This window comes from Pleurodeles waltl, chromosome 9 (assembly GCF_031143425.1).
Source record: "Pleurodeles waltl isolate 20211129_DDA chromosome 9, aPleWal1.hap1.20221129, whole genome shotgun sequence".
Taxonomy (NCBI): domain Eukaryota; kingdom Metazoa; phylum Chordata; class Amphibia; order Caudata; family Salamandridae; genus Pleurodeles; species Pleurodeles waltl.
In genome coordinates this window covers 71,993,697-72,020,135 of record NC_090448.1, presented here as the reverse complement: position 1 = coordinate 72,020,135, position 26,439 = coordinate 71,993,697, and the positions used below count along the sequence as shown (strand labels likewise).

The 26,439-nt window shown below is 45.3% G+C and overlaps 1 protein-coding gene across 2 annotated transcripts in view; it reads right to left on the bottom strand.

The window, feature by feature from the left end:
* Positions 1-210: 210 nt before the first annotated feature.
* The window catches only part of SRGAP3 (SLIT-ROBO Rho GTPase activating protein 3), a 447,418-nt gene continuing 421,189 nt past the window's right edge, over positions 211-26,439 (bottom strand). For both annotated transcript variants that reach the window (XM_069206335.1, XM_069206334.1), the window contains exons 21-22: positions 14,702-15,029; positions 211-7,655 (exon numbers count right to left, since the gene is read on the bottom strand). In XM_069206335.1, the coding sequence (XP_069062436.1) occupies positions 7,239-7,655; positions 14,702-15,029 (745 nt within the window). In that variant the 3' untranslated portion in view covers positions 211-7,238. The remainder of the gene's footprint in view (positions 7,656-14,701; positions 15,030-26,439) is intronic.

Here is a 26,439-nt window from a genome sequence, read left to right as displayed (position 1 = left end):
GGCTGGTTTAGCAACAACACCCCCAATGGCACCAAAACAATCTACAGTATACATTGTACAGGTAGTTGATATTACGAAAAGCAGCTATGTGGTTGGGTCGCAATGGAAGAGTAAATAAATCATCTTTTCTGACTAATCGTAATATTAACACTTTCTTGTCAGATAAGCGAGAGTTCAGCAAGTCTTCGGACCGACAAAGCATGACACAAATTCTAAGAAAATTTATGCTGTTTATTGAACTGAACAGTTTCACGTCCAGCCAGTTGCTTTGATCTACATGGCATCATTGGCATACATAAGAGGGGATCCAATCAGATGCTCTGACTGAATGACATCATGATACATTACAGCAACAACATCCATGGGAATGACATCAATCAGTACACAGGGACAGCCAATCAGCGCTTATTCTAATAGTACCTGGCAACAGAAACGGCCAATTACAGGCGCAGCTCGCACTCAGCATGGGTTCTATAGGGCCATACTCGGGAGCCTGCAACATCACTAGTCAGGGACACATTCCGGGGTGCACAAAATGTTCCAGGTATTATATACTTCAGGCTAGATAAGGAAGTGCACTATCGAGATCAGGTAGGGTAGGAAGGTTAGGAGCTAGGCCTTTACATAGGGTCCATGTCAGTCTGTACAGAAATAGGAACCAGGGAGGTGGTGCTAGTACGTCAGCTGATACAAAAAGACCTGAATCAAATTTTTCGAAATTCTCAAAAGTGTGGGTTATGTTGGCTGCTCACCAAGATTCCCTGCGTGCCTTGTGCCTGCAGAAGATATGTTTCCAAACATGAACTGATATAAATATAACTCTTAGGTTTTACTATATATTAATACATGTGGAGGGGAAATAACTTTAAAAATTGAACTGCCATACCTCTGTCACCCTACCCTCGGTACAACGGCTGCTGAAACACACAAGGGATACAATTTCAATGAAGAATTGCATATTTTCAACCCATGTTCCATTTTAGGCTGCACAGTGGTTGGCTGTGTTTTTCGTGATGCTAAGCTAAGTTTGTGCAAATTTTTTCTCGCTATCACTTTGGTCGGCAGTGGCTAAACAATGACATTAATGATTTTTTGCCCCCTTCAGTGACCCTTCAAGAGTCGACTGGGGGAAAAAGTTTGAAAGCAGCAAAGTGTGTCATGTGTTCTCAGACTTTTTTTTTATATGTTACGTCAGAACCATACTTTAATCTGATATACTGTCCAGGTCACCTATTGACTTTTATGAATGATAGAACACTTTAGAATATCAGAATGTGAAAATATCATACACTTAGTGGCAAAAAAGAATGCTTGAAAAAGAGGCAAACATCGAAATTTACAGAATTTGTTTACAGTGTGAAGGAAGCTCATCTTGCTCCTGAATCCTATGCTAAAAGAGAGAGATGGTTGGTAGCAGGGGCGGCCCCTCCGGTATGGCTGAAAGGCAGCAGAAAAATAAAACGATAATACAACAACTGGATTATTGTTTTATTTTTTGCTTCTTCCTCGTAGGGCAGGGTGAGCGCGGTGCTGATGAGTAGTGTGCACTTCTAAGTGCGCATGTCGGTTTGGCCGGCTGTCCAAACCGACATGCGCACTTAGAACTCTCCACCATGGCTGTGTATCACAGCCTGGGTAAAGAACCAGTGCAGTCTCCCAGTACCCATCTGAGCGGCAATTCCGGCTTCTCAGACCAACCCAGGCGTTTGTCTCATGCTGGGTAAGAGCATGAGACAAGCGTCTGAATTGGATGGGAAGAGAAGATGCACAGAAGCACCGAGGCGGTGAGGAACTCCGAGGCTGCCTTCTTAAGGTAAATGGTTTTCTTTATTTTTATTATTCCCACCACCTCCACACCCCCACGCAAACACCCCTCCTTCACCCCTCTCAGCCCACGACCCTACCGAGTATTATTGAAAGCAGCCGCCCCTCATTGGTAGCGTGACAGAATGAAAGAGAAGGCAAATGCGTGTTCACATGTGCAATGACTGGTGCGGACATTGATTTTGTTTGGGAAGCTTGCACTGCTACTGCCCATATTATACCTGTGGGATGTAGTGAGTGCTTGCACTGCTCAAACTACCCATACCTTGTCTCTTCTGTGGGTGTTTGGTGGGAAAGCATGTATAACTGCTGCCTGTGGTGTGCCTGCTCTGTGTGAGATGAAAACTCAGACTTATGGTGCTGGTGCTCTTTGTTCACATGCAAGAGAAATGTCCATCCCTTTCCCCCCGCCCATGCTTTACTCATTTGTGCAAAGATTGCTCTTTGTACCTCTTCTTTGTGTAAGCAAAGCTTGATCTCCTGCTGGTTATGGAAGGCTTATTCTTTTTGCAAAAGGAATGTTTTGACTGCATAGATGACTCAAAGTTAAGTGAGACTGTGCAGCTCCTGACTTATAAATGGACGTTCTTAGAGATGACATTTACATAAAAGGTATTTTGTCCTTTTTCAGCACTAATACTTATTGTACTCCTGTGAGCCACCTTACGACATGGTACTTGGGTGGAGTTTGGGGGTTACACGGCAAGCACCCACAGTTTTTGGCGCAAAGGCCAATCTACTATGATAGTCCGACCGGCATCTGCATCAAAAACTGGCAACCTCTTTGAAACAGACGCTAACTTGGAGAAATGTATTTCCACACTTTGCATTTGTGCTGCACTGTACAGTGGAATCCAATGTGTGCATTGCTTTATAGTTTGACTATGTACAGGATTTTGTATTGGACGGGAAGGCTGCCAATACACATCATACCTGTACCATGGTGACGGGCTTGTGTGTGGTACGAGGAAGCCTGTTTGTTCGCTAGCGCAGAGGATGCGCGAAACAGCAGGGCATTTTTAATAAATATTGCTCTGTGCTGCTTTCCTCCTCAGCAACTTTGAGAGCTGTGCTGCACTGAAGCAGAAAAATAATATCCCTGCCCCTTCGTGTGCTACTTCTATACAGTACTTGAAGTGAGTAAATGCAGCTCTGTGCAGCGCAATGAATATTCGGTGTGTTTTATTAGAAGCCCACAAAGCCACATTTTAGCAGAAGGTTCCAGCAAAAGACACTTGGAAATGATCAACTGGATTTTCTACCAGGGTGTAAGGATACCACTCTTGTGCTGTTAGAGTTGTCGTGTGAGCGAAACTTGGCTCACTTCAGCCTTTACTTAAAGTCCTTATTTCCACTGGGGGTTGCATTGCTACACACAAGGCACTACGCTTGCTGTGCCAAGCAGGCCAGCTTCCACTGCTGCTCTCTCCTATTTGCATGTCTGGTGTGTGAGTATAAAGGAAAATTCCTTTTTTAAGGCTACTTATAATGCGCCCATTCTGTAAGTGTGAAGGAAGCCTCAGCAGCTGTTGTCCATTCAGGTTTCAATGTGTAAGAAAGACTTGACTGCCTCTATAGTTATCAGTCCACTGTGTAAGCAAAGTGCAAACCAATCTTGTTGTTCACTATGTATGCTGGAATGATGGGAAACTTATACCCATAGTGTCTGTGATGGGCCTTCTGCGTGTGTCTATGATGGAAGCTTGCAGTACTGTTGCATGTGTCCTACCATGCAGCACTGCTACAAGTGTCCTTTCAGTTCATTCTGACTAGCACCGTAGCTGTCCATAACATAAGGGATGAAGCTTGCACTGCTCCCATCTGGTTGTATATTTTGTATATCTAAGGGAAGCTTGCATTGCTGCTTCCTGTGCTGTACCAGTTAGATTTCATAAAGGAAGGTTGTGCTGCTGCTGGTCTAACATTTCTGAGAGAAGCTTAATCTGTGATTTACTGCTTAGGTTTTCTGAAACAAGTATGTATGGATGCTGAATGTGCTGTATTGATGCTGTCCATATTGTGCTAGTTCTGTGTATAGGGCATGTGGAAACCTTGTGCTAATTGTACCTGCAATGAAAGTGCCAGGGAAGGTGGCCACCATGTGCCCTTCCTGTTCTTACAGGAGTTGTGAGCTTGCCCTGCACCAGCAGCTGGTACCTGTATGTACATGAGAGGGAAGCAGAAACTGCTGTCCTTGTCCAAGCTGCTCTTAGGTAAGATGTGAGCGACTAAATGGTAAGAATTCAAAACACTGATGAAACACCAGAAGTTCTCTTCACAGGGAAGCAGATGGCCTGTGCTTCTCCATTTGAGAGGAGCAGTGTGGTACGAAGTTAATTCCGCACAAAGTTTCCTGTCCGCTAAGCACTATATTACCTTAGAAGGCTTTTAACATTTTTGTGGAAACTGACTGCCTGGATTCACCACTTTCACCTTCTAACACTCTCTCCAGACATGGTGGATCTCCAAGGCACTCTCTTCTGACACCCTTTCACACCTGCCACTCACTTTATAGTGGAGATATCCTCACTTTGGGTACCCTTCGAGGGTGACCTCTCTCCTAAGGGGTTACGTTTGGGTACCCCCATCGGCCCACTCCTCTCCTGTCAAGGTAGCAAGACTCACTCGCGGTAAATGAGTCACCATAATAAGGGTAAATAAACTGTGGCCACCCATAGCTCACCAGGTATAAAACTAAAAAAAAAAACTCTAGCTTGTCCAAACATGAAAAAGCGCCTCAGGTGATTCACTGTCTCCTTTACAGTCAGACCCTTTTTTTGCTATGCTGTTCTTTCAGAAACATCATTCTATTGTGGCAGCAATCCACTCAAACTCACACTATCATTCCCTACGCTGACTCTGGCACCATCCTTCACAAAGCACCTCGGTACATTATTGTCAATCTAATTACGGGGTTGTACCAAGGCCTGTTGTCACTGCACTTCAGAGGTCCCTTTTAGGCAGCTATATGTCTGGTTCAAACAAATAATTTGTCCTTCAGTCTAGGCCCTTGGGGTTGAGGGAAAGGGAATGTTCTTCAGTCAGTCCTTCACACCAAACTGCTGTGGGATGCTTTCTCATGCCAATGCATGGAGAATTTGGTTCTTTTAACAGAATCAGGTAATTTGCAAGAAATATTTTTGGCTGGAAGAAGTAAAACTTTTTTAGGTAAATAAGGCACGGGAGAAGGGGTTGTGCATGAATTTGAGAAGGATCTATACTGTTACCAAACTACACAACACGGAATTCAAAATGGTTACTCACCAAAGGTCCGGATCAACTGCTATTGAAGCTGAATTCAGAAAAGATGGAATTAATTAAAGCGGACACAAAATTATCCTGGGAGCACTTAAATGTAACCAGTCATCGTACTGGTGTCAAACAGTTGCCAGACCTTATCTGACAACTAGACCTTATGTGATATCCAAGGTATTATGGGATCTTCAATGCTGCTTACTAATAGCACAATACATAAATGTTACCTTATAATTTCCAACAAGACAAGATGAGAATTATGTGCAGTTTCAGGATTTCTAAGACAATTACAGCATTTTAAAGGAGAGATGTAACTTTCAGCTTTGTCTGTGCGTTTTTATGGTTTCCCATGTCAGCCTCAATGTGTCTATTTTGAATCTGAGTCTGCCAGCCTCTGCAATCGAAGCCAAGAATGTCCTTCCGTGAAGCACACGATGTCAAAAGGAGAGAACATATGATCAGAAAGGAAAGCAAGAAATGTAACCAATGCAAACATTGCAGGCTCAGCAGATTGTAGATGGGGTGACGCAGTGTGTTGACTTTAGATTATGCGGTAAAAGAAAGATCTAGAGTCACTTTGGGCCAGATGTAGCAAAGGTTTTTACCCATTCTGTGTCTATGGGAAAAAGTGTTCGTACATATGGCCCTTTGTTCCGCAGTGGGCGAGAATCTCTGCTGTGGGTTTGTAAGGGTTAGTCCAATACCGGTTGGCACATGTGCTACAACTAATATTAGGCACCAAAGACTACATCTGCACTGCTAGGCACCATCATCTGAACTGATTTCAAGCCACAGGAACAGAACTGCACAAGCCCCTTCTGAAATCTCATTTACTATGCAGGAGGGGAGGGTTGTATGTGTGCGTAAACATAAGCTGTATTGTATAGTATAAGAAAGTGCAAATAATATCCATCAGATTTGTAACATCCAATGTCAAATATGGCTCATGCTTTATTACACATCCCACCTTCCGTGCAAGAGGGCAGAAGGGAGGAAACCGGGGACTCGTCTCCCTTTGCTCCCACCCCAAGCATGCCTGTGTAGTGCAATTTCATCTCAAGGAATGGAATTGCTCCTTCTTACCAGTTCAGACTTAAACTCTTAAAGGTAATTAGTACAAAGAACACAAAATAAATCAAATATTTCAAAACTATAAGTTAACCTCTCTCTATATATATCTATACCACAGTATTCGGATCACGGCATGTCTGTATTGTAACCACCGCAACCACTGAATGCTCCCAAGGTTTGTTGCTTTACACCTGAAAGACTGTGCTACTTTGAGGCTGAAGGTACAGTCACCTACTCTACACACAATTCACAGGGCTGGAGCGCACCCTTCTTGCCTGTGGCGGGGTACAGTTGTGGGCTGAGAAGGTCTGCAGCCCTCAGCACGTCCAGTGTTGAGAAACGTGGATCTCCCCTGAGCGCACTCTATTCACTGTGTGTTGGAATGATCTTCAGTGGCCCAGATTCCCACTGGGGCAAACAAGGGCGTTCTTGTTCCAAATCCCACAGGGCTCCATCTTTGCCTTACAATATTTACCTTACTCCGCCCCACATGTAAAGGATACAATGTTCTTATCCTCCACAGAGATGAAGAAGTACATAAACTGGGGACAGTACAGGGCCAGTTTCTGAGGTAAACCTAAACATACAAATTAACTGCATTGGAGATTCTATATAGTCTCCAGAAACAACACACTATCTTATACCACTGTACACTTTCAGTCTATGCACATTAGTTGTTCCAGTTTACGTGGTTCCATAAATATGCATATACGAATGTGTGTACGTATACACACGCACACACGTATACATATGTGCACACATACAGGTGGGTGGGCCTTCAACCTACAGCTGGTCACAAGGATAAGATCGTAAACCAACCCAATTTCATCAGGCCTCAGGCCCACACACTCTCACTAGGCTTTGGCCTACACACTACTGGTAGGCCTCAGGCTTACAGTCCATCACAAAGCCTTGGGCATGCACACGGTTAACAGGCCTCAGGCCTCCACACTGTCACTAGGCCTCAGGCCTAGATACTGGTACCATAGTCACAACTTTTTGACTTCAAAGTTTCCAGATGTATATATCTTCTGATTCTTTAGTGGCTTTCCCTTTAAAAAAGGTTTCTATGTAGTCACTTGGCCCAGCTACATTGTACCAGATTTGTCAGAAGTATTGTTGGGAAATATCTTCTCAGTTGGCGTTACCGCGGGGCTGCCCACTCCTGAGCTGCTACTGCTGCTAGATCGGTGTTGCACGATTGGTCTGACTGGCCTCATAGGAGGCGGTCGGAGTTGCGCCCCGGCCAACCGAGCTGAGAGGGGTGGCTTGAAAGTGGTCATCATTTCAGTGTTGGAGCTGCTGCTTCGGCGAATGGCAGCATCTGGGTCCCGGATCATGATGGTGTGAAGCGGGCTGGCAGGTTCCGAGTTCACTGAGCCGATGGACGGTCCCTTCATGGGCTCCAGCGTGTCCAGCACTACATCAGGGGCCTGCTTCACTGTGTTTTGTCGCTCCAGCTCACGCAGTTCATTGAGAGCTGTGCTCATGGTCTTCTCAATGTCCTGCCAACAGAGAGAGAAAGCTCTAATTAATTCTTCAGAATTACTGTTTCATCCCTTCCATCGCTCAAAAAGACTCTTGCCCACTTAGAGCACATATGGATCTGCAGTAGGCAAATTCAAATAGAAGAACATGTACATCATAGAGTTACACTAAATGGAAATCTCTGGCTTTGCTTTGGAACAAAGGACATTGCGAGATTTGTAGTTTAAGGGCCTCATTTAGGGTTGGGCAGTCAATAGATGTCCAGCCCGCATAAACTTCAGTTCCCTCAACCCATGCCGTGGGAAATCTGTGTTTCCAAAGGTAGCAATGCTGTCCGCTTTGATATAGAAAATGCCCTCTCCCCTGAAAAACCACTTGTACGAGTGATCATGGTGGGTTTGGGAGACATCAGGGTGTGTGCATTGGGGGACAGGGGATTCAAAGTGGCAGATTGGATGGGGACAATCAGGGTGGCCTCTTCTTCGCCCCCGGCAATGAAAGTCATGATCTGGAAGCAAACGCCCAACACTCCAGGAACATTATTAATTTATTTCCCAAAGAATGCATCACATTCTCATCGATGGAGTCTTCTGTGTGTACTACATCTCATTCCATCTGTGAAGTAGGACATTCTGTGTCTGCTATATTACTTTCAATTGTTGAAGCCCAGGCTGCTGCTACATAACATTCTACCGGTTGGCAGGAACATTCCCTTTCTACCACACCACATTGTACGCTCTGGAACTACATCCCATTCTATCTACGGTTCTGACAATTCCCTGTCTGCTAGATATCATTGTGTCTGTGGAATTCCTCATTGCCCACAACACACGCTATCCTTAGAGTTCAGTATTTTCCTGTATACTGTACCACACTAGGGTCTGAGGACTAAGGTACTCTATACAGATTAAATCACACTCTGTTTGTGGAACTGACATTCCCTTTCTGCAATATCACATTCTGGCTGTCGTTGATCAGCAATACCGTGGTGTATAAGTGTAATGGGTAAAGCCTGCTTTATATTTCACTGTCTATCCCCGCAAATGAAGATTGTCACTTTATCATCTCTCATTTTGCAAGTAGATTTATACTCTTTTTTTATTAACCACTCTTTCGGAACAATACAAATGCCACAAATACCACAAAGCCATGACAAGGAACATTTCACCAGCCAAAAGTAGTTTTCCAGTGCAGGTCAGTGACACAGACGGAACAACAATACGCAGAAATGGTTTTCATATGAATCCTACCACAAAGTAGTGGGCATGTATAAATAAAATAACTTCAAGCGAAGTGGCTAAGGAACAGGGGAGGAGAAGTGAGGAGTATTGGGGGGGGGTGGGGTAGGGAGAAGAACATAAGGGAGGGAGAGAAACGGAAAAAGGGAAAAGCCAGAAGCATGGGAGGAGACACTATAGAAGATCAAACTTTGCACCCTCCAGCCATGATACCCAATGCAATCATCCACAAGCCCATGTCACCACCAATGTGATGAATGATAGGGTTCAGGGAAAGTCCACAGTACTGAATCATCAACACCAGTGGCTGAGAGTTGTCCTATGTGTACACTACTTTTAATAATGTCTAGAAATATCTTGGCCTTTACTTATATAAAAAAAGATATTGGCTCTGATTACGACCTTGGCAAGGGGAGAGTTACCCCGTTACAAACGTGACGGCTATCCAGTCAGCCACATTACAAGTTCCACAGGACATAATGGAACTTGTAATATGGCGGGCAGGATATCCGTCACTTTTGTTTCAGAGTAATCCCCTCTGCCAAGGTCATAATCAGGTCCATAGTTTGCCCCCGTAAGGTCTCCAGCTGGAGGCCATAGTTCCCATATCCAAAATCTCCTTTCGAAGTACCTTAGCTGTCTCTTCTTGTACTGTGTGTGCATGCCACAGAACCAAAATATTAGAATTTGCTTGTGTGCACCTGGAGAGACTGTTTTAACACCCATTTTCTTCAAGATAGGGTCTGGAAGTTTAGGACCTCACGACAAGACGGTATCAGTCCCTCTCTCTATTACTTGGCTGGGACTCCAAGATCTAGAGAAGGGTTGTCAAGCCGTCTTTGCAAACTAAGAAGTAGCACACTTTAAGGGGTTAGATGTTCAGCTAACAGGACTGTATTAATTGTGCAATTGATTCCTCTTGGGTCATGATGGAGGAGAACGTTTAAGACATCCACCTTCCATTGTTGAGAACCTCGATCCTGCTTTCAAGTGTTGGTAGAGCACATGACATATTGGTCTGAGATTCTTCATAGCCCCAGAGTTCCAACCCCACTTGCGCCAATCGGCTCTCCAACCACCTTATCCTTGTCTCTGCCAGCTTTATAGGTGATTCATACCCCAAGAATTCTTCATTTCCATCCTTTTTTTACAGCAGTACATTGTACTAGAAGTCTTTTCTACCGCTTTCAGCTTTATCTAAAAAAGTCCAACGATGCCACTGACTTAACTCTTGCTTTTTGCTAGGTCTTCTGATGGGAGGACCTTATCCTCATCCACAGCCTCCTTTTTGCAGGCATATTCAAATCTGCTGTAAGACTCTACCACCAAATGATCTGGACCACAAAAGGGCTGCTCTGGTGGACCGCATCAATGCTAGCACCAAAAAAGCAAAGAAATCTTCCACACTGTGAAAGAGTCCACCTCACCAGCGGCTGCCTTCAGCTGAATCACACACTCGCAGGACCTCTGCAACCTTCCCAGATGCTTGGAAACACAACTATCCTCCCATTGCTGAAGAAACCATATGTGGATCCTCTGTGGACCCTCAATGGCTTGTCAACTGAAGACTGATCTCCCTACTACCATTCCTGGTCAGGGTCATAGAGAAAATCAACAACAGACTCCTCACCGAATACCTCAATGACCACCAACTCCTCAACAAAACTCAGTCTGGTTTCAGACCCAACCACAACACTGGACTTGCACTCATCACCACCATGGAAGACATCTGCCTGATTCTGGATAGAGGAGACACATCGCCCCTCATCCTTTTGGACCCCTCTGCAATATTTGACACAGTCTGTCACCCCATCCTCATCGAAGTCTACAAGACATCAGATTCTAAGGACACACACACTCGGATGGATCTGTTCCTTCCTGACTGGAAGGACCCAGTAAGCCTAGAACCATACACCTCGGACACCCAAGCCCTCATCTGTGGAGTTCCGCAAGGATCCTCCCTGATTCTGGCCCTCTTCAATGCATACACTGAAATTGCCCATTGGATAAAGAACACATTTCTAAAGCTTAACAATGACAAGACTGAAATTATGATCTTCAGGAAGAGCACAACAACTTGGGACTTCACCTGGTGGATAAACAAAGACAGGAAAATCACCCCTCCATTCCCCACCCAGGCCAGGAACCTCAGGATCGTCATCGACAGCAACTCAACATGACTGCCCACAAGAGGTGCCAACAAGAGAGCCAGCTGGTTCACCTCGGACTTTCAAGTCTCTAAGCAAACCTGTCAGAAACTGGAGAGAAAGTGGCTCCTCGAACAGACGCTGGACAACCATGCCGCCTTCAAGAACGCCATCCGCAATCACCATCACCTCATCAGATCTGCCAAGAAAACCTCCTTCAAAGACCGCCTGGACAACAACGCACATAACAGCAGGGAGCTCTTCAACATTGTGAATGAACTCTCCAACCCCAGCTCCAGCACAAACGACATCCCACCCTCACAAGACCTGTGCAACTCCCTCGCCACCTTCCTCTACCACAAGATCACAGACATCCATGACAGCTTCAACAGCCAGACCACCCCGCCAATCACCGACTCCTCAGACTCTCCTCCCACCTTCAACTACGACCCCCTGCTCGCCTGGGCCAACGTGAATGAAGACGACACAATCAAAACCATGGGCTCCATCCACTCTCGATCTCCGTCATACCCATGCCCACACCACATCTTTAACAAAGTAAGCGCCACCATCGCACCCCACCTCCGCAAAGTCATCAACATCTCCTTCAAGACTGCGACCTACCCCGAGAGCTGGAAGCATGCTGAGATCAAACCCCTACTCAAGAAACCCACGGCGGACCCGAGAGACATCAAGAACTTCCGCCCAATCTCCCTGCTCCCATTCCCGGCCAGGGTAATCGAGAAGATCGTCAACAGACAACTGACCCACTACCTCGAAGAAAACAACATCCTGGACCCATCCCAGTCAGGGTTCTGCAGCAACCACAGTACGGAAACCGCCCTCATCGCCGCCACCGACGACATCAGGGCCCTGCTTGACAACGGCAAAACCGCTGCCCTCATCCTCCTGGACCTCTCGGCCGCCTTCGACACCGTCTGCCACTGCATCCTACGCACACACCTTCACAACGCAGGGATCCGGGACAAAGCTCTGGAGTGGACCACCTCCTTCCTCTCCGGCAGAACCGAGAGCGTCCACCTCCCCACTTTCTGCTCCAAAGCCTCCAAGATCATCTGCAGCGTTCCCCAAGGTTCGTCCCTCAGCCCTACACTTTTCAACATCTACATGGCCCTGCTCGCCCGCGTCACCCGGCTGCACAACCTTAACATCATCTCCTACGCCAACGACACCCAACTGATCCTCTCCCTCACCAAGGACCCCTTCACCGCCAAATCCAAACTCCACAAAGGAATGAAGGCCGTCGCCGAATGGATGAGGAACAGCAAACTGAAGTTGAACTCAGATAAGACGGAGGTCCTCATCTTCGGTGCCAACCCCTCAGCCTGGGACGACTCCTGGTGGCCAACCGCTCTGGGAGCGGCCCCAACACCAACCAACCACGCATGCAACCTGGGCATCATCCTCTACTCAACACTCTCCATGACCAAGCAAGTCAGCGCCATCTCCTCATCCTGCTTCAACACACTCTGCATGCTCTGCAAGATCTACAGATGGATCCCCACAGATACAACAACAGTCACCCAAGCCCTCGTCAGCAGCAAACTTGACTACGGAAACACCCTCTATGCAGGAGCCCCGGCCAAACTCCCCAAACGACTGCAACGCATACAAAACACCTCCGCACGCCTGATCCTTGATGCCCACCGCCACAGCCACATCACTCCCCTTCTGAGAGACCTACACTGGCTCCCCGTCAACAAAAGGATAACCTTCAAGCTCCTCACCCACGCACACAAGGCGCTCCACAACACTGGACCAGCCTACCTCAACCAATGATTCACCTTCTACACCCCGTCCCGCCAACTCCGTTCAGCCGACCTCACCCTCGCCACCGTCCCCCGCATCCAAAGAGCAACTACCGGAGGCAGATCCTTCTCCCACCTCGCCGCCAAGACCTGGAACACCCTTCCCATGCCACTACTACAGACCGAAGACTTGCTGACTTTCAGGAAGCGGCTCAAAACCTGGCTATTTGAGCAGTAGCAGCATCCCCCACCCCCTCAGCACCTTGAGACCCTCACTGGTGGCAGCGCGCTCTACAAATACACTGATTGATTGATTGATTGCCCAAGTCAATGCCGTCATCGCCTCATGCTTCCATACCCTGACTATGCTGAGGAAGATTTTCAAATGGCTTCCAATCAGCATAGGGAAAACCATTGCACAAGAGATGGTTACAAGCAAGCTGAAGTATGAGAATACTCTCTATGCTGGGGCCAACAAGAAACTCACCAGAAGGCTGCAGACCATTCAGAACTTGGCAGGCTGAATCAACTTCCCATGCTGCACTCACATCACACCACACCTGAAGGAACTTCACTGCCCCCCCATTCGCAAAGGAGCACAATTCAAACTGCTCACCCAAACTTTCAAGGTAGAACATATCACTGAACCCGCAGTACCTCAACAATCGCATCTGGTTTCACAAAACCTCCAGACACCTTCGTTTTTCTGGACCCCAATTTACACACATCCCAGCCATACAGGAAAACAGTTCTGATTATGAAGCCTTCTCCTACATACCTCCTAAAGCTTGGAACGACCTACCACTACATTTAAGAGCCCCCTTCTCACTTCTTGATTTTGGCAAGAAGCTGAAGACCTGGCTTTTTGAGTAGTCCTACTAGGCCCTAGATAGACTCACACGTGTTGAGCACCCTGATACCCTCTTGGGTGATAGGGAGCTCTCCAAATCTGCATAACATACCATGATTGAAAAAGTTTTGTATGCCCTTCTTTTGTTGTTTATTGACATGATGCATCTCCTGCAAAGCTACTGTTACACTACGGCATGCATGCCCACCAGGCAGCTAGAGAATGGCAATCCTCTTGGGACTACTTCAATACAGAGCCCCACTCCAGCCACCGGGAACACTCCAGCACCACGGTACGCATCAGCCCAGCTCAACCAATGCACACTTTCCATGTCAGATGGCTCCTTTGAACTCCAAAGATGCACCATGCACGGGGGTCAAACACTGTGCCACATTCACTGTCAGACCCATCTACCGGGGTGCTTCATCTAGTATTTGGCTTTCATTTTGCTTCCCCCATTTGATCTGGAGGTACCTTCACCCGCTGGGATCTCTTAAACCATAGACACACCATGCAATCAGGGGACACAGATCTAGTGCCCACCTAATGCTTCCTTCAGTGTAAGTTGGCAGCCAGTTCACAGGGATTTACAAGCAGTCAAATGTTAGTTTTGGCAATCAAAGCTCAGGGAGAAAATGTCCTTGAAGTTTACGCAAGGGCCCAGTGCCTCATTTGTGCATTTTTTGACAAACCTATAAAGGGAAGGTTGTGACCATCTCCAAATACTTCTCAAACCAAGAAGTGAAAAAATATATTTGTAATACATGTGTGATACAGGTGGAAAGGAAAGTTTATGACTTTCTGTCAATCAATTTCTCAGAAAGGAAAAGGACAGAAATAGTACTTTAAAAGTACCAGTGGACTAGTAGATTTGTCAGCAGGATACAGTAAAGTTAAACATTAATAAGGGAGGTTTAAGTTAGCTCCTTGAAGCAGTTTTGTTTTACAAAAAAATCATAAATTAGTGCATATTTAGGTACCTCATTTTACCCCACAACTTCCCATTATTAAGATATATATTTCACCAAGAAGGAATTTGAACAACCCAGGGTCACTGACCTCGGCAAGAGCTTCGGCCTCTAGAGACTTATGATCGCCCAGACTGCTGTGGCGAGTGGCCCCACACGTGGACCTCAAGGAGTGGCTCTCCATCGGGGCCTTCCGTTCAGGGTAGTTGATGCTGCCCGCGCTTCCAAACGTGGCCATACGGCGTTTCTCTGGGCTCTCCATCCTTCCCCTGTTCAACGAGAGTTTGTGGGGACTGCTCGGGCATGCAGCCGCCCGAGGAGGGGTGTCAATCCCTGGACCCAAGCCCCTTGGTGGGCTGTGGGTATCACCTCCACTCCGGCGACGTGGTATGGCAGCCCCATCAGAACGCAGTCGAACCCTATAAACGAAGGCGGAGAAAACGGAACTGGATTATCTGTTGAATCTCAGAAGATAAGGAACTATTGTCATGTTACTTAGGGGTGGTGAAAATTCACGCAATTTGCTTTGCGTAATTATGTGACATTTTTCACAAATAATGAAAAATTGCACAAAATTACATAACATACAAAACCCGTATTTAGTACTATATTTTAGTGCAAGATTCCTCGCATACATTTTCGATGTAAGCATGCATTCTGTGCAAACCCCCCCCAAAAAACACAAGTGTCACAAACAGCTGCTCACATTCTGGTTGGTCAAATTATTTCCATGTTCTAGTACTAACATTTTGCCATGAACACAGTGTAATTATGTCACAAGGAGTGACTGCATAATTTTTGACATTTTGTGTAACAAGCATGAAGCAAAATTACCAAAATTATATAAGATTATGCCAATTTTTTATTATTGTTCTGTGCTGTTGGTTTAAGAGGTTCATAAACAGCAACAAGGCTCCATGTTCTCTGCCTTTCAACAATAAGTGTGTGGCACCTATAGCAATCCACAAGAAGTAGCTTCTATCTACTTATAAACATGCCCATAACCAGTGCTTTAAATGGGCCGGTACTCTCCGGTACTGAGTACCAGCACTTTGTTATTTTGAGAGGGAGAGTACCGGTACATCTCAAGAAAAACGCAAGTGTGTGTTTATAGCATAGCACCAGTGTGCATGTGTATGTAGGGGGCACAGCAGCTGTGAGGAGGAACTAAACTACATAAAATGTTCTGCTGGGGCCATTCTGCAGAAAGTATGCACAGGTACAAAAAACAACGCAAGTTAATTCGCACCATTTGGTGCGGCTTGTGAAATATGGAATGGGCTATAAAGATTTGTGGCTAGCAGGCCACCATACTTCCACCTGATGCCACCTCCTTTACCACAGAAATGCTGCCTGAGGTCAGAGACAAAATCTAAAAAATAATGCAAAACAGAAGGAATTACAGTCAGTGCTTAATTTGAGCCGGTGTTTTCCGGTGTGGGGCACCAGTACGTATTTGTGAGGGGCGACACTTATTTTTCTGCCTCAAGCATTTACTGAGAGCAAAAGCCTCATAGGGAAAGGCGGATTAAGAGAAACACAAAAAAGCTTCACAAAGGGAGAAAACAGAGAGCTGCAAGAGTGAGCTGAAGGGGTAAGGAGTGTCTGTAAATGAATTAAAGAGGCCTGAGATGGCTTCAGGATTACACGCTGCCTCAGTATTCCATGCTTGCATGTTTAATTGCAGCACCCACGTGTTTCAGAAGAGAGCTTTGGGCCCCTGCATGTTTTTATTTATAAATTAAACACTGTTTACAGTGCTTTCCTTGTTAAAAAAGAGGAACAGTAAAAAAAGAGCCAAAAAGATCAGGGCTGTACCATGGAACATATTCACAGTACCATTCCATTTCCCATTGTGGGCCTCTTCATCACTGCCGAAAGACAGTACCTTTATTTTGAATTAAGTCTTTAATTACTTTACATATATTAAAATAAATTAAGATTTTTTTCTGAAGTCTACATTGTATAACACATTCCCCAAAAGAAAATATTTTAATGCTTTAATAATTGTTAAAAGTGATGTATGGAATGTATATGAATAATGTAATTATATTAAAACATATAATATTATTTTTTACATTAAAAATGGTTGTTAAAATATTTTAAAACTAAATAACAAATATGTACTATTTTAATAAATTTGTAACAAATTATTACATTTATTTATGTGTTTAACTATTCAAAATGATTTAATGTAACATTATTTCCTATTGGATTTTATTTCAAGTCCCTACCTCTTTTATTTTTACGGGATGGTGTTGCGGTACCAGTGGTTGGCCATATGTGGTGCTGGATTACTACAGTTTTTTATTTAGCAATAGTAACTTTATAAGTTCAGTTTCTGAACAGCAACAGACTTACGGCCTCATTACGACTTTGGGGTCTCTGGTGCCCCCCCCCGCCCCTATCGTATTACAATGTTCCCGCCGGGCTGACAGGCGGGAACATTGTATCGCAAAGTTACCGGCGGGAACAGAGCTACGGTATTGACATCGACTCCCTTAAGGGAGTCGAGACCAATACCGTAGCACAGCAGCACAAATGCAGGCAGTGCCGTTCTGATGGTGCTGTGCAGGGGGGCCTGCAATGCCCCCCTGTGATCCCCAGCACTGACTTTCTGCCAGCTTTTTAATGGTGGGGTGACCGCCATGGAAAGGCTGGAGGAAAGCTGAGTTGTGATCAGACCAGCGTCAGCGTGTCCGGAACAATGTTCCTGGCGGGGATGGTGGTCTTTAGGCAGTTCTGCCCACCAAGGTTGTAATGTGGCAATAGTACATTTATCGCCACACATGGCCAAGCACTGGTACAGCAATACCCTCACATAGAAATAATGGAGCTGTGCAATAAAAAAAAAATACCTGTAGGAAATAATGTTAAATTGTCTCAGTACAGGGAAAATGTAAAAAAATATTAAACCTGAATATAAATATTAAAATATTTTTATATTACATATTTATGTGAATACATTTTATGTTTCTATGTTGAATGTAGTAAAATATAAAAAATACTGGGCACTATTAAGTTAATTTTGAAATAAATCTTTGGTTAAGGGAACAATATAAATTTAAATTATTTTTATGAGTTTTAAAATGAAAAAAATAAATCCCTTAAGGAAAAAGATAGATTTTATGATGCATTCATAATTATTACAGTGATGTATAGAATTAATTACAAATAGTTCAGTTAATTGTTAAATTAATTTTTGAATTCAAACTAAGCTATAAATATATGTTACAATTAAGTAGTAAATATGCAGGATTTTTTTTTTACATTACATTGTATTTATTTGCGCTTTTTACTATTTTAAAATAATTTAATTTAGTTTAACGTTATTTGCTGTAGGGTTTTATTTTAATTAATTATCTCAATTATTGCCTATGGAAGGATGTTGCAGTATCAATGTCTGGCCATGTGTGGTTCTGGACTACTGTGTTTTATTTAATAGTAACTTACACTCGGAGTTTGTGAATGACCAAAAGTGGGTCACTTATCCAAAAAGTGTAAATTACTCAAAAATATATGTGTCCATTATATTGTGTACCTTTATCAAAAAAACAATTTATAAAAAGGGTGGAAAGAGGTGTTTTAATGCAACTGCAAAGCACATAGCCTATGCAGGGGAAAGTATCAGTAGACAATGCAGGTATTCAGATGACTACTATGGGCCTCATTTCGACATAGGCGGTCCTAGGACCGCCAATTCCATGGTGGCAATCGGACTGCCGCACTCCAGATGGTCCGACTGCCACATTACAACCCTGGAGGTCGGACCACCAGGGAACTGCTCTCCCTGCCAGGAACATGGTTTCCGACGGACTGACAGCAGTCAGACCCATGGTCAGCCACGGTGGCGCTGAGTTCAGCGCTGCTGTGCTGATCATGAGTCCTCTTTCCGCCAGACCTTTCAAGCTGGCCTTTTCATGGCGGTTTAACCACCATGAAACGGCTGGCAGAAAAGAAGTGCTGAGGCCACAGGGGGCAACCCCTGCACAGCACCATCAGGACAGCACTGTCTGCTTTGGTGCTGCTGTCCTCCGGTATTGGCCTCGGCTCCCTTAAGGCAGCTGAGACCAATACGTAGCACTGTTCCCGCCGGTCAGCCTGGTGGGAACGTCGTAACACAATGTTCCTACCAATCAGCCTGGCAGGAACATTGTAATAGGACAGGGAGGGACACCACTGGCATGGTGGTGGCGTCCCCCCGCTGCTTTGGGAGTCACTTGGTGGATCCGCCAAGGTCGTAATGAGGCTGTAAGTCCACTGCCGTTCACAAACTGCACTTGTAAAGTTACTACTGCTAAGTAAAAAACTATAGGTTTAACAACCAAGAAAAGGCTGGCGGAAAGGAAGTGCTGGGGGCCATGGATATGGTTGTGGGCAGTGCAGGTGTCCCCCCTGCCCAGCACCCTCGGAATGCGGACTGTTTGCTTTGGGTGCTGTAGTGCTATGTTGTTGGCCTCGCCTCTCTAAAGGGAGCCCAGACCAATACCATAGCACTGTTCCTGCCAGGCTGACTGGCGGGAATGTGGTCATACGATGTTCCCGCCGGTCAGCCCGGTGGGAACATCATAATATGACAGGGGTGAGGCAGCCGGGTTGACCGCCGCCTCATCCCTGTGAATTTGGCAGTCGACTAGTCTGACCGGCAAACTCGTAATGAGCCCCTAAGTCATTTAGCTACTGCAGTGATGTCTCGGCAGTAAAAAGAAACAGCTACCAGAATTGTCCATTTTGAACACATACTGCACAGAAACAATTATTAAAGGTTAGCCAACAATAACAAAATTGTTTCCGCCCAGGTTTTCCAAGCAAAATGATAAATTAGGCCCTCTCTCCTATCCCTAATACTGTTTAATGAAAAGTGGACACTCATCGCAAAGGATACTGATAACAACTATATCAAAGCTGGTATCAAGCACTGGCAAGATCTTTCATCTCTGGCAGGTCTGCACAATTTCACAAGAGGATATGGGAGGTCAAATTGCAAAAGTGCTGCACTACATAGCCACCTTCGGGTCTGCAGAAACCAAGGGAGGCAGGCAGTGCTTAATTTGTAAAAGAATGAGTGCCGAATACCAAGGATGCACAAACTTCAGTCCACTTCAGGCCTCTTTAATCCACTGTCAGACACCTCCTTTCCTTTTATCTCACCCTTGCAGGTTCCTCCTTTCTTTGTTTGTGGCAGTTTTTCAGTCTTTGATTTCCTCTTCCCCATTGTTTGTTTTCTCTCTTTTGCTCACGGGAAATCTCTTATTAGGAAAAATAAATGCTGGTGGCCCTCACCAGCAGCCACCGGCTCAAATTAAGCACTGAAGGCAGGGTAAGACAGGTGAGGCAGCAGTTCATCATCTACCATTAGACCACTTCTTCTGGTCTCTGGGGAGTCGGAGGAGGAGGCGGAAAAACACGTCACCTTTCACACCTAGATTCCACAATTACAAATGGGTACTTTTTTACTATAGCAGGATTGTTTCCACTAAGGGGTTCCATGTCATATCCTAAGTAATGAGTGAAAAACTCAAGGTGCTCTTGGTATCACTTGGAATTCTGATTAATACCTACCATACACAGTTATGTCTTATTTATTTATTTAGGCACTTAAACAGCCCACATGGACCTCAATGGTATTGAGGTAGTTTACAATGAAAGATTAAAAATTTGCAGGGTTACAATGCGACGCGAGAGGGGATGAACATCATAACAGGGGAAAACAAAAATTAGGAAGAAATCAACAGTTTGTTGGAGAACAAGTAAGTATTGTTTGAAACGATGGGCTTTTAGTTGTCTTCAGAAGATGGTGAATGGGGCCAAAGTTCAGAGGGTCAGTGGAAGAGTTACAGGTTGATGAAGCTGTACCTGAGAAAGACTGTCCTTGAGCAGGAGAGGTTCTCAACCTGGGAGTTTCAAGTAGGAGAGAATTGTGGCTTCTTAAACCTCTTTCACCACCAGAAATCTAAGGCGAGACCGCAAGGTTGGGTGGAGAGTTACCACGGATGATCTTGTGAACTAGGCACCAGGTTGTGAATCATGGCCAAAATGAGTAGAAAATGTAGTTCACGAAAAGGGGAAATTTAGTCAAATTTTACCAGCAGAGTGGCCTAAAATAGCTGATGTGTCCTGCCTGGATGACTGAGTCTGATACTTTGTAACTTTTGATGGAGCCGGTAGGTCTACGGATTCAGACAGTGCAGTCATATTTGAGAACCTTCAAGACAAATCTTTGGAGGGGTAATATTGCGAAGTGTGGGAAGAATGTGTTTGTGCAGGGCTTGGTGGGCGTGCGGGTTTCTTTGAGGGTGAGAGTGTATCTTATCGGGCCACAGGCTTAGGACAGTGAGGGAAGCTCATGGACAGATTGTGACTTGGACTAGTCAATGAGAAGGGAAGGAAGAGAGCGGACTCAGTTGAAGCTGTCAATATTTGAGTTTGAAAGTTTTGCTGCTGCAGTGGGTGGACAGTGGGACTTTTGGTTGGATACTGTGGAGCAGCAGTAATTTGTTTAGAACTGTGAAATGCCTATTTTTCTGGGTTCCTCCAGTCGACATTAAAGTCATGCTAAATATATTGAGCTTGTTGAGCATGCACCTTTCAGTAACGCATTTCAGTCGTTGGTTAGTGAATGTAGAGGTGTTTTTGGAGGGTGATGGACACCCTGAATCAAGAGCACGTGGGTTAGAAGAGAGGGAGACTTAACTAAAGGCATTCGAACATGTTGTAGTTGGTGGTGGGTGTGGTCTTGTATTTAGTTGATTTCTTCTTTTTAAGGACACCTAATCATGAACGTCAATTCACCAAAATGCCAGGGGTAGCAAAAGTGACATCACACGCCCTTTGACCTTCAATTTCACACACCCTCAAGCACGCACACAATATACATTTCAAAACATTTTTAGCTACCTCAGGTGCCAGGGAGGGCCATGGTCCAGCTAATTGTACTCCATTTTTTAAATTATACTAATAGTAAATAGTTAAACGTTATTTACTATTAATGTCATTAAAAAAATGAAAGAACACAAAGAGGAAGGAGCCCCAATCGACGTCAATAAGGACGAGCTGCCCCTGGCACTGATTTTTCTACTCTGAATCTAGGGGTCGCAAAGACAGTGCCAGGGGTCGCAAAAGACAAGTCAGGGGTGATGTCCATACTAAGCCTCCTCCTGTTCTAGTGCAATTTTGTGGAACAAGTATATTGAAGATGATATCTGAATGTGCACTTGGCCAAGACTCAGTGACAAAGTCGCATCCAGTTTGTGTTGACAGTTTCGGTTGAGTACTTCACTGGAACGAGCACGTGGCATCCATTAAAGACGGACATTATCTGGGGAGGAGGCGGATTTGTTGGATGTGATGGGGTTGATGAGGATGGAGGGAATGCAGCCGAGCGGAGACAGTACGAATACTTTTGTTTCAGAGTGTTCTGTGGTGTAAGGAAGGAGATTCATGGGGAGATTGTCGAAATCTATGGCCAAAAGGCAGGTGCATCAGAACAGTTGTAAAGACTGCTGTAGAGGTGTATAACTGGAAATAATTCTGCTAAGGTCACCGCTAGCAACTGATCAGCAGGTGGCACTGTAGGGTCACGCGTGAGAAAAATTGCATTTACCATAGTTTTAAATCATTAGACAGAAAGCATGACAGGCAGTGTGTTTTCGTGACGATGAAACTGTGCCCATGATTATCAAGCACTGGCAAAGACAATACATAAGCCTGGAGTTGGCTGCCAGCTCTTTGGCTTTGCAAGTGTTTGCTTTGTTTTTGCATGTTTTTTAGTAAAGCTTTATTGTTGCAAGAGATGCCTGAGCATCACTGATATAAAAATACACTGTCTAAAAGCAAAAATCTTTTCTGGTCAAAAAAAAAAAAACACCTAGCCATAGTGGTCCCTGGCACTGAAGGGAACATCTGTGTTTAGCACAGGAACAAGGGAACCCATTTCAGTTTGAATTAGTCAGTGTGAGCCACTGTCAAGCTGTAATGCTCCATGGTGCCAAACACTGCTGAGAGCTCAGCTCCAGTGTCCTCACAAATCAGCTCTCCTTGTTGTCTGCCATGCTAGGTGCCCTCTTTCAAGAGCCGCCAATGTCCTCTGCCAGGGCGGCAGTTGGGCACAACTGGCCGACGAGATGTGCGTGGGAAGCTCATTATTCTGTCAGAAATTGGACAAACTAGAGGAGTATGAATTTAATTTCTTTAGTAAAAGTATCACCCAGCCTTTGGGACAATTTCCTGTTGATGAGACCCGCTGGCCAGCTTATGAATGAGAAGGGCAAAAGGAGAGGACATCTTTCGGAAGCCAGGCAGGTGCCAGATTTGAGGAGGCGTCGGCAGCTTTAAAGGAGGCCACGGTATTGTCTATCACATCAATGCCTAGTGGTTGTAGAGAGGAATTCTTGCATGGAGGACTCCCAGTGAAGGGGGGCGGGTCATCGTCCTAGCCTCCTGTAACACCATGAGCAGTGCTTAATTTGTAGAATATTAAGGCTGGTGCTCAAAGCGCCGTTCAGAAACCGGCAGCGGCACGCCGAGTACCACGCTGCTTGGTCTTAAATCCATCCCAGGCCACTTTAATACACAGCCACACCAAGGGGGAAACAGCAAACTGAAAGTGTTCTGAACGCAGCATGATATCCAGACAATGCCTGTGGGTTGCAGAACAGGTGTATGGACTGTAGGAGGAGGACAGGACAGGTAGGTACATATACTTGAAATATTTACTGGGCCCATCGCACAGGGGAGAAAAATTCAATAGCCCTGCCCTGTTAAATAAGTGCAGGTGCTGAGCACCGGGAACCGCCGGCACAAATTAAGCACCGCCTGTGAGTGACTCCGTTTCTATAAGAGGCTCGTGCTCTCTCTATGATTATGAATGGTAGCAGTCATCCTTTATTTTTCTTTACATGGATTGTACATTCCAGTGATCCCTCATCCCCACTTGCTGCCTGAATTAATTTCACACGCTGAATCTTTCACCAGTCCTGGAAGTATTTTATATCTGTGTGCAATTTACATTGTATTGTCTATCTCCATTTAACAGATACAGTATCCTCTCTGGCTATTCATCGTGGGCAGGTATGGGCTTTCTACTTAAAGAAAATTCACAGATGAGAACTTATGTGTTTACTCTCCTAGGAACAGGATCTTCTCCTATTTGGTAAAGTTTGAGGCTGTGATCCTTGTGAAAGAGCAGACTGCCATCCCTCACAGTTAAGTTACCCAGGGACTGAACTGTGCTGTCCTACGACCAATGCTGTATGCTGCAGTGGGCGGAAGAAAATGTGACTGATACAAGAGGGCAATAGATGAAGAGGGCAGATGAAAGCAAGCCCCGATAAGTAAATCATGTATATCATTTTGTAAATAGAACGGGTCTTGTCTAAAAACAGGCCTAATAGGCACTGTTTTAAACACAGAAAGCCAGCGGAGTCAAGCAACGAGAAGGTGAACAACACAAAGAGGAAAGGAGCAAAAGAGAAAAAAATTGCAAAAAATGGAAAGACAGAAAAACAGTGACAAAGGGAGAAAGCAGGGATGAAAAAGAACCTGGAAGAGGGAAATAAGGCTACGTGAAAAGGAATTAAGTCTACTCTGCCTTGGTATTCTGAAACGCATTCTGGCGTGCTGGCTGCAGGCTTCTGAGTACACCAGCACTTATTTTACAATTTAAGCACTACACTCAAGGCCAGTCAAGCAGTCAGCAATGAGGCCCAGATTTGGAAGGAGAAAAAGCAGAGATGCAGGATGAGCAATCAGCCATGAGGCCCAGATTCGAAGGAGAGGTGGCGGAGATGCGTGATGAGCAGTCAGCAATCAGACCCAGATGTGGAAGGAGAAAAGGTTGAGATGCGTGAGGAGCAGTCAACAATAAGACCCAGATACCGAAGTGGAAGAGGCCAAGATGTGTGATGAGCAGTCAACAGGAAGGGCCAGGTGGGAAAGGAGAATAGTCCGAGATGAGAGATGAGCAGTCAGCAATCAGACCCAGATGTGGAAGGAGAAAAGGTTGAGATGCGTGAGGAGCAGTCAACAATAAGACCCAGATACCGAAGTGGAAGAGGCCAAGATGTGTGATGAGCAGTCAACAGGAAGGGCCAGATGGGAAAGGAGAATAGTCCGAGATGAGAGATGAGCAGTCAGCAATCAGACCCAGATGTGGTAGGAGAAAAGGTTGAGATGCGCGAGGAGTAGTCAACAATAAGACCCAGATACGGAAGTCGAAGAGGCCAAGATGTGGGTTGGGCAGTCAGCAAGAAGATCCCAGTGCTGAAAGAGAAGGAGTGGAGATGCTGATGAGCAGTCAGCAATCAGACCCAGATGTGGAAGGAGAAGCCAAAATGTGTGATGAGCAGTCAGCAATGAGAGCTAAATGTAGAATGAGCAGAGGCTGACAAGCATGATGAGCAGTCAGCAAAGAGGCCCAGATGTGGAAGGTGAAGATGCAGATATGCGGAATGAGCTGTAAGCAATAAGATCCAGATGCAGGAGTGAAAGAGGCCGAGATGCAGGATGAGCAGTAAGCAATAAGTTCCCATTGCTGAAGGAGTAGAGGTGGAGATGCTGATGACCTGTCAGCAGTCAGACCCAGATGTGGAAGGGGAAGTCGAAATGTGTGATGAGCAGTCAGCAATGAGGCGTAGATGTGGAAACAGCAGAGGCCGACGTGCATGATAAGCAGTCAGCAATGAGGCCCAGATGTAGAAGATGAAATGCAGATATGCGGGATGAGCAGTAAGCAATAAGGTACAGATGCGGAAGTGAAAGAGGCCGAAATGCAGCATAAGCAGTCAGCAATAAGTTCCCATTGCTGAAGGAGAAGAGGTGGAGATGCTGATGAGAAGTCAGCAATCAGACCCAGTTGTGGAAGGAGAGGACAAGGTGCAGGATGAGCAGTCAGCAATCAGGTCAAGATGCTGGAGATGAGACTTGTCATCAGGGGCAGAAGACATGACAGGCAAGTATATTTTGCTGAGGTGAATAACACTCAATGCTCACCAAGTTCACAACTGCAGTCTAGAGCACAAGCAGGTAAAGACAAAAGAAAAGTCAACCAGAGTTGGATAGAAATCACTGCTAAGTGGGCTGAGACTCACCTGAGGATGACCTTGAGTACAAACCAGAAGAAAGACTTAATGGACTATGTAGGAGAAGGCCAGGACTGCTGGTGACAAGACAAGGTCAAATTGAAGTCAGCTTGCCTTGCAGAGTTTGAGCTTCAGTTTGCTAGTCTAGGCCCAAAACACGCTGTCAACTGAGCCTCGAGATCCAGGCAGCCTGCTGGGAGCAACTATGGAGATTCGCCTAGCACTCAGAGCGTGGGCCTAAGAATAGATGTCAGTGGACCACTAGGCTTGGAGGTCTCCATCAGGCTAGCTTTCAGACAGTCACGGTTGGGCTACTACTGGCATACACCTCCTATTTTCATCCATAGTGTTCACCTTGGCTCCTGCGATAGACTGCTTGGATGAGGATGAGCAGTGCCAAATGGCAATGTCAGCAACCTGTTAAGTCACCTGAGAATTCTGGAAAGGTGGGAGCAGGTCCTGCTCTGTCCTCAGGCATCCTGAGACAGTGCTGATTATTTTCTTTCTTGGTGGCACAGGCACTTCAATTGATTCTTGTAGGTGTAGCACTGTCTCATCTTAGGAGCAACTGCTAAATTCTAGAAAACGGGTCAGCGTAATGAAGTCTGAGCGCAAATACATCTTAAAGAGGGTGCCTGCAATCCTGCAAATTCCGCTCTTATTAGAGCATTCACAGGATCCAAACAGGTTTGAGTTGCCTGGACTTCTGGCCCTCGTTTAAAATATATCTTAAAACACTAGCATTTTATAA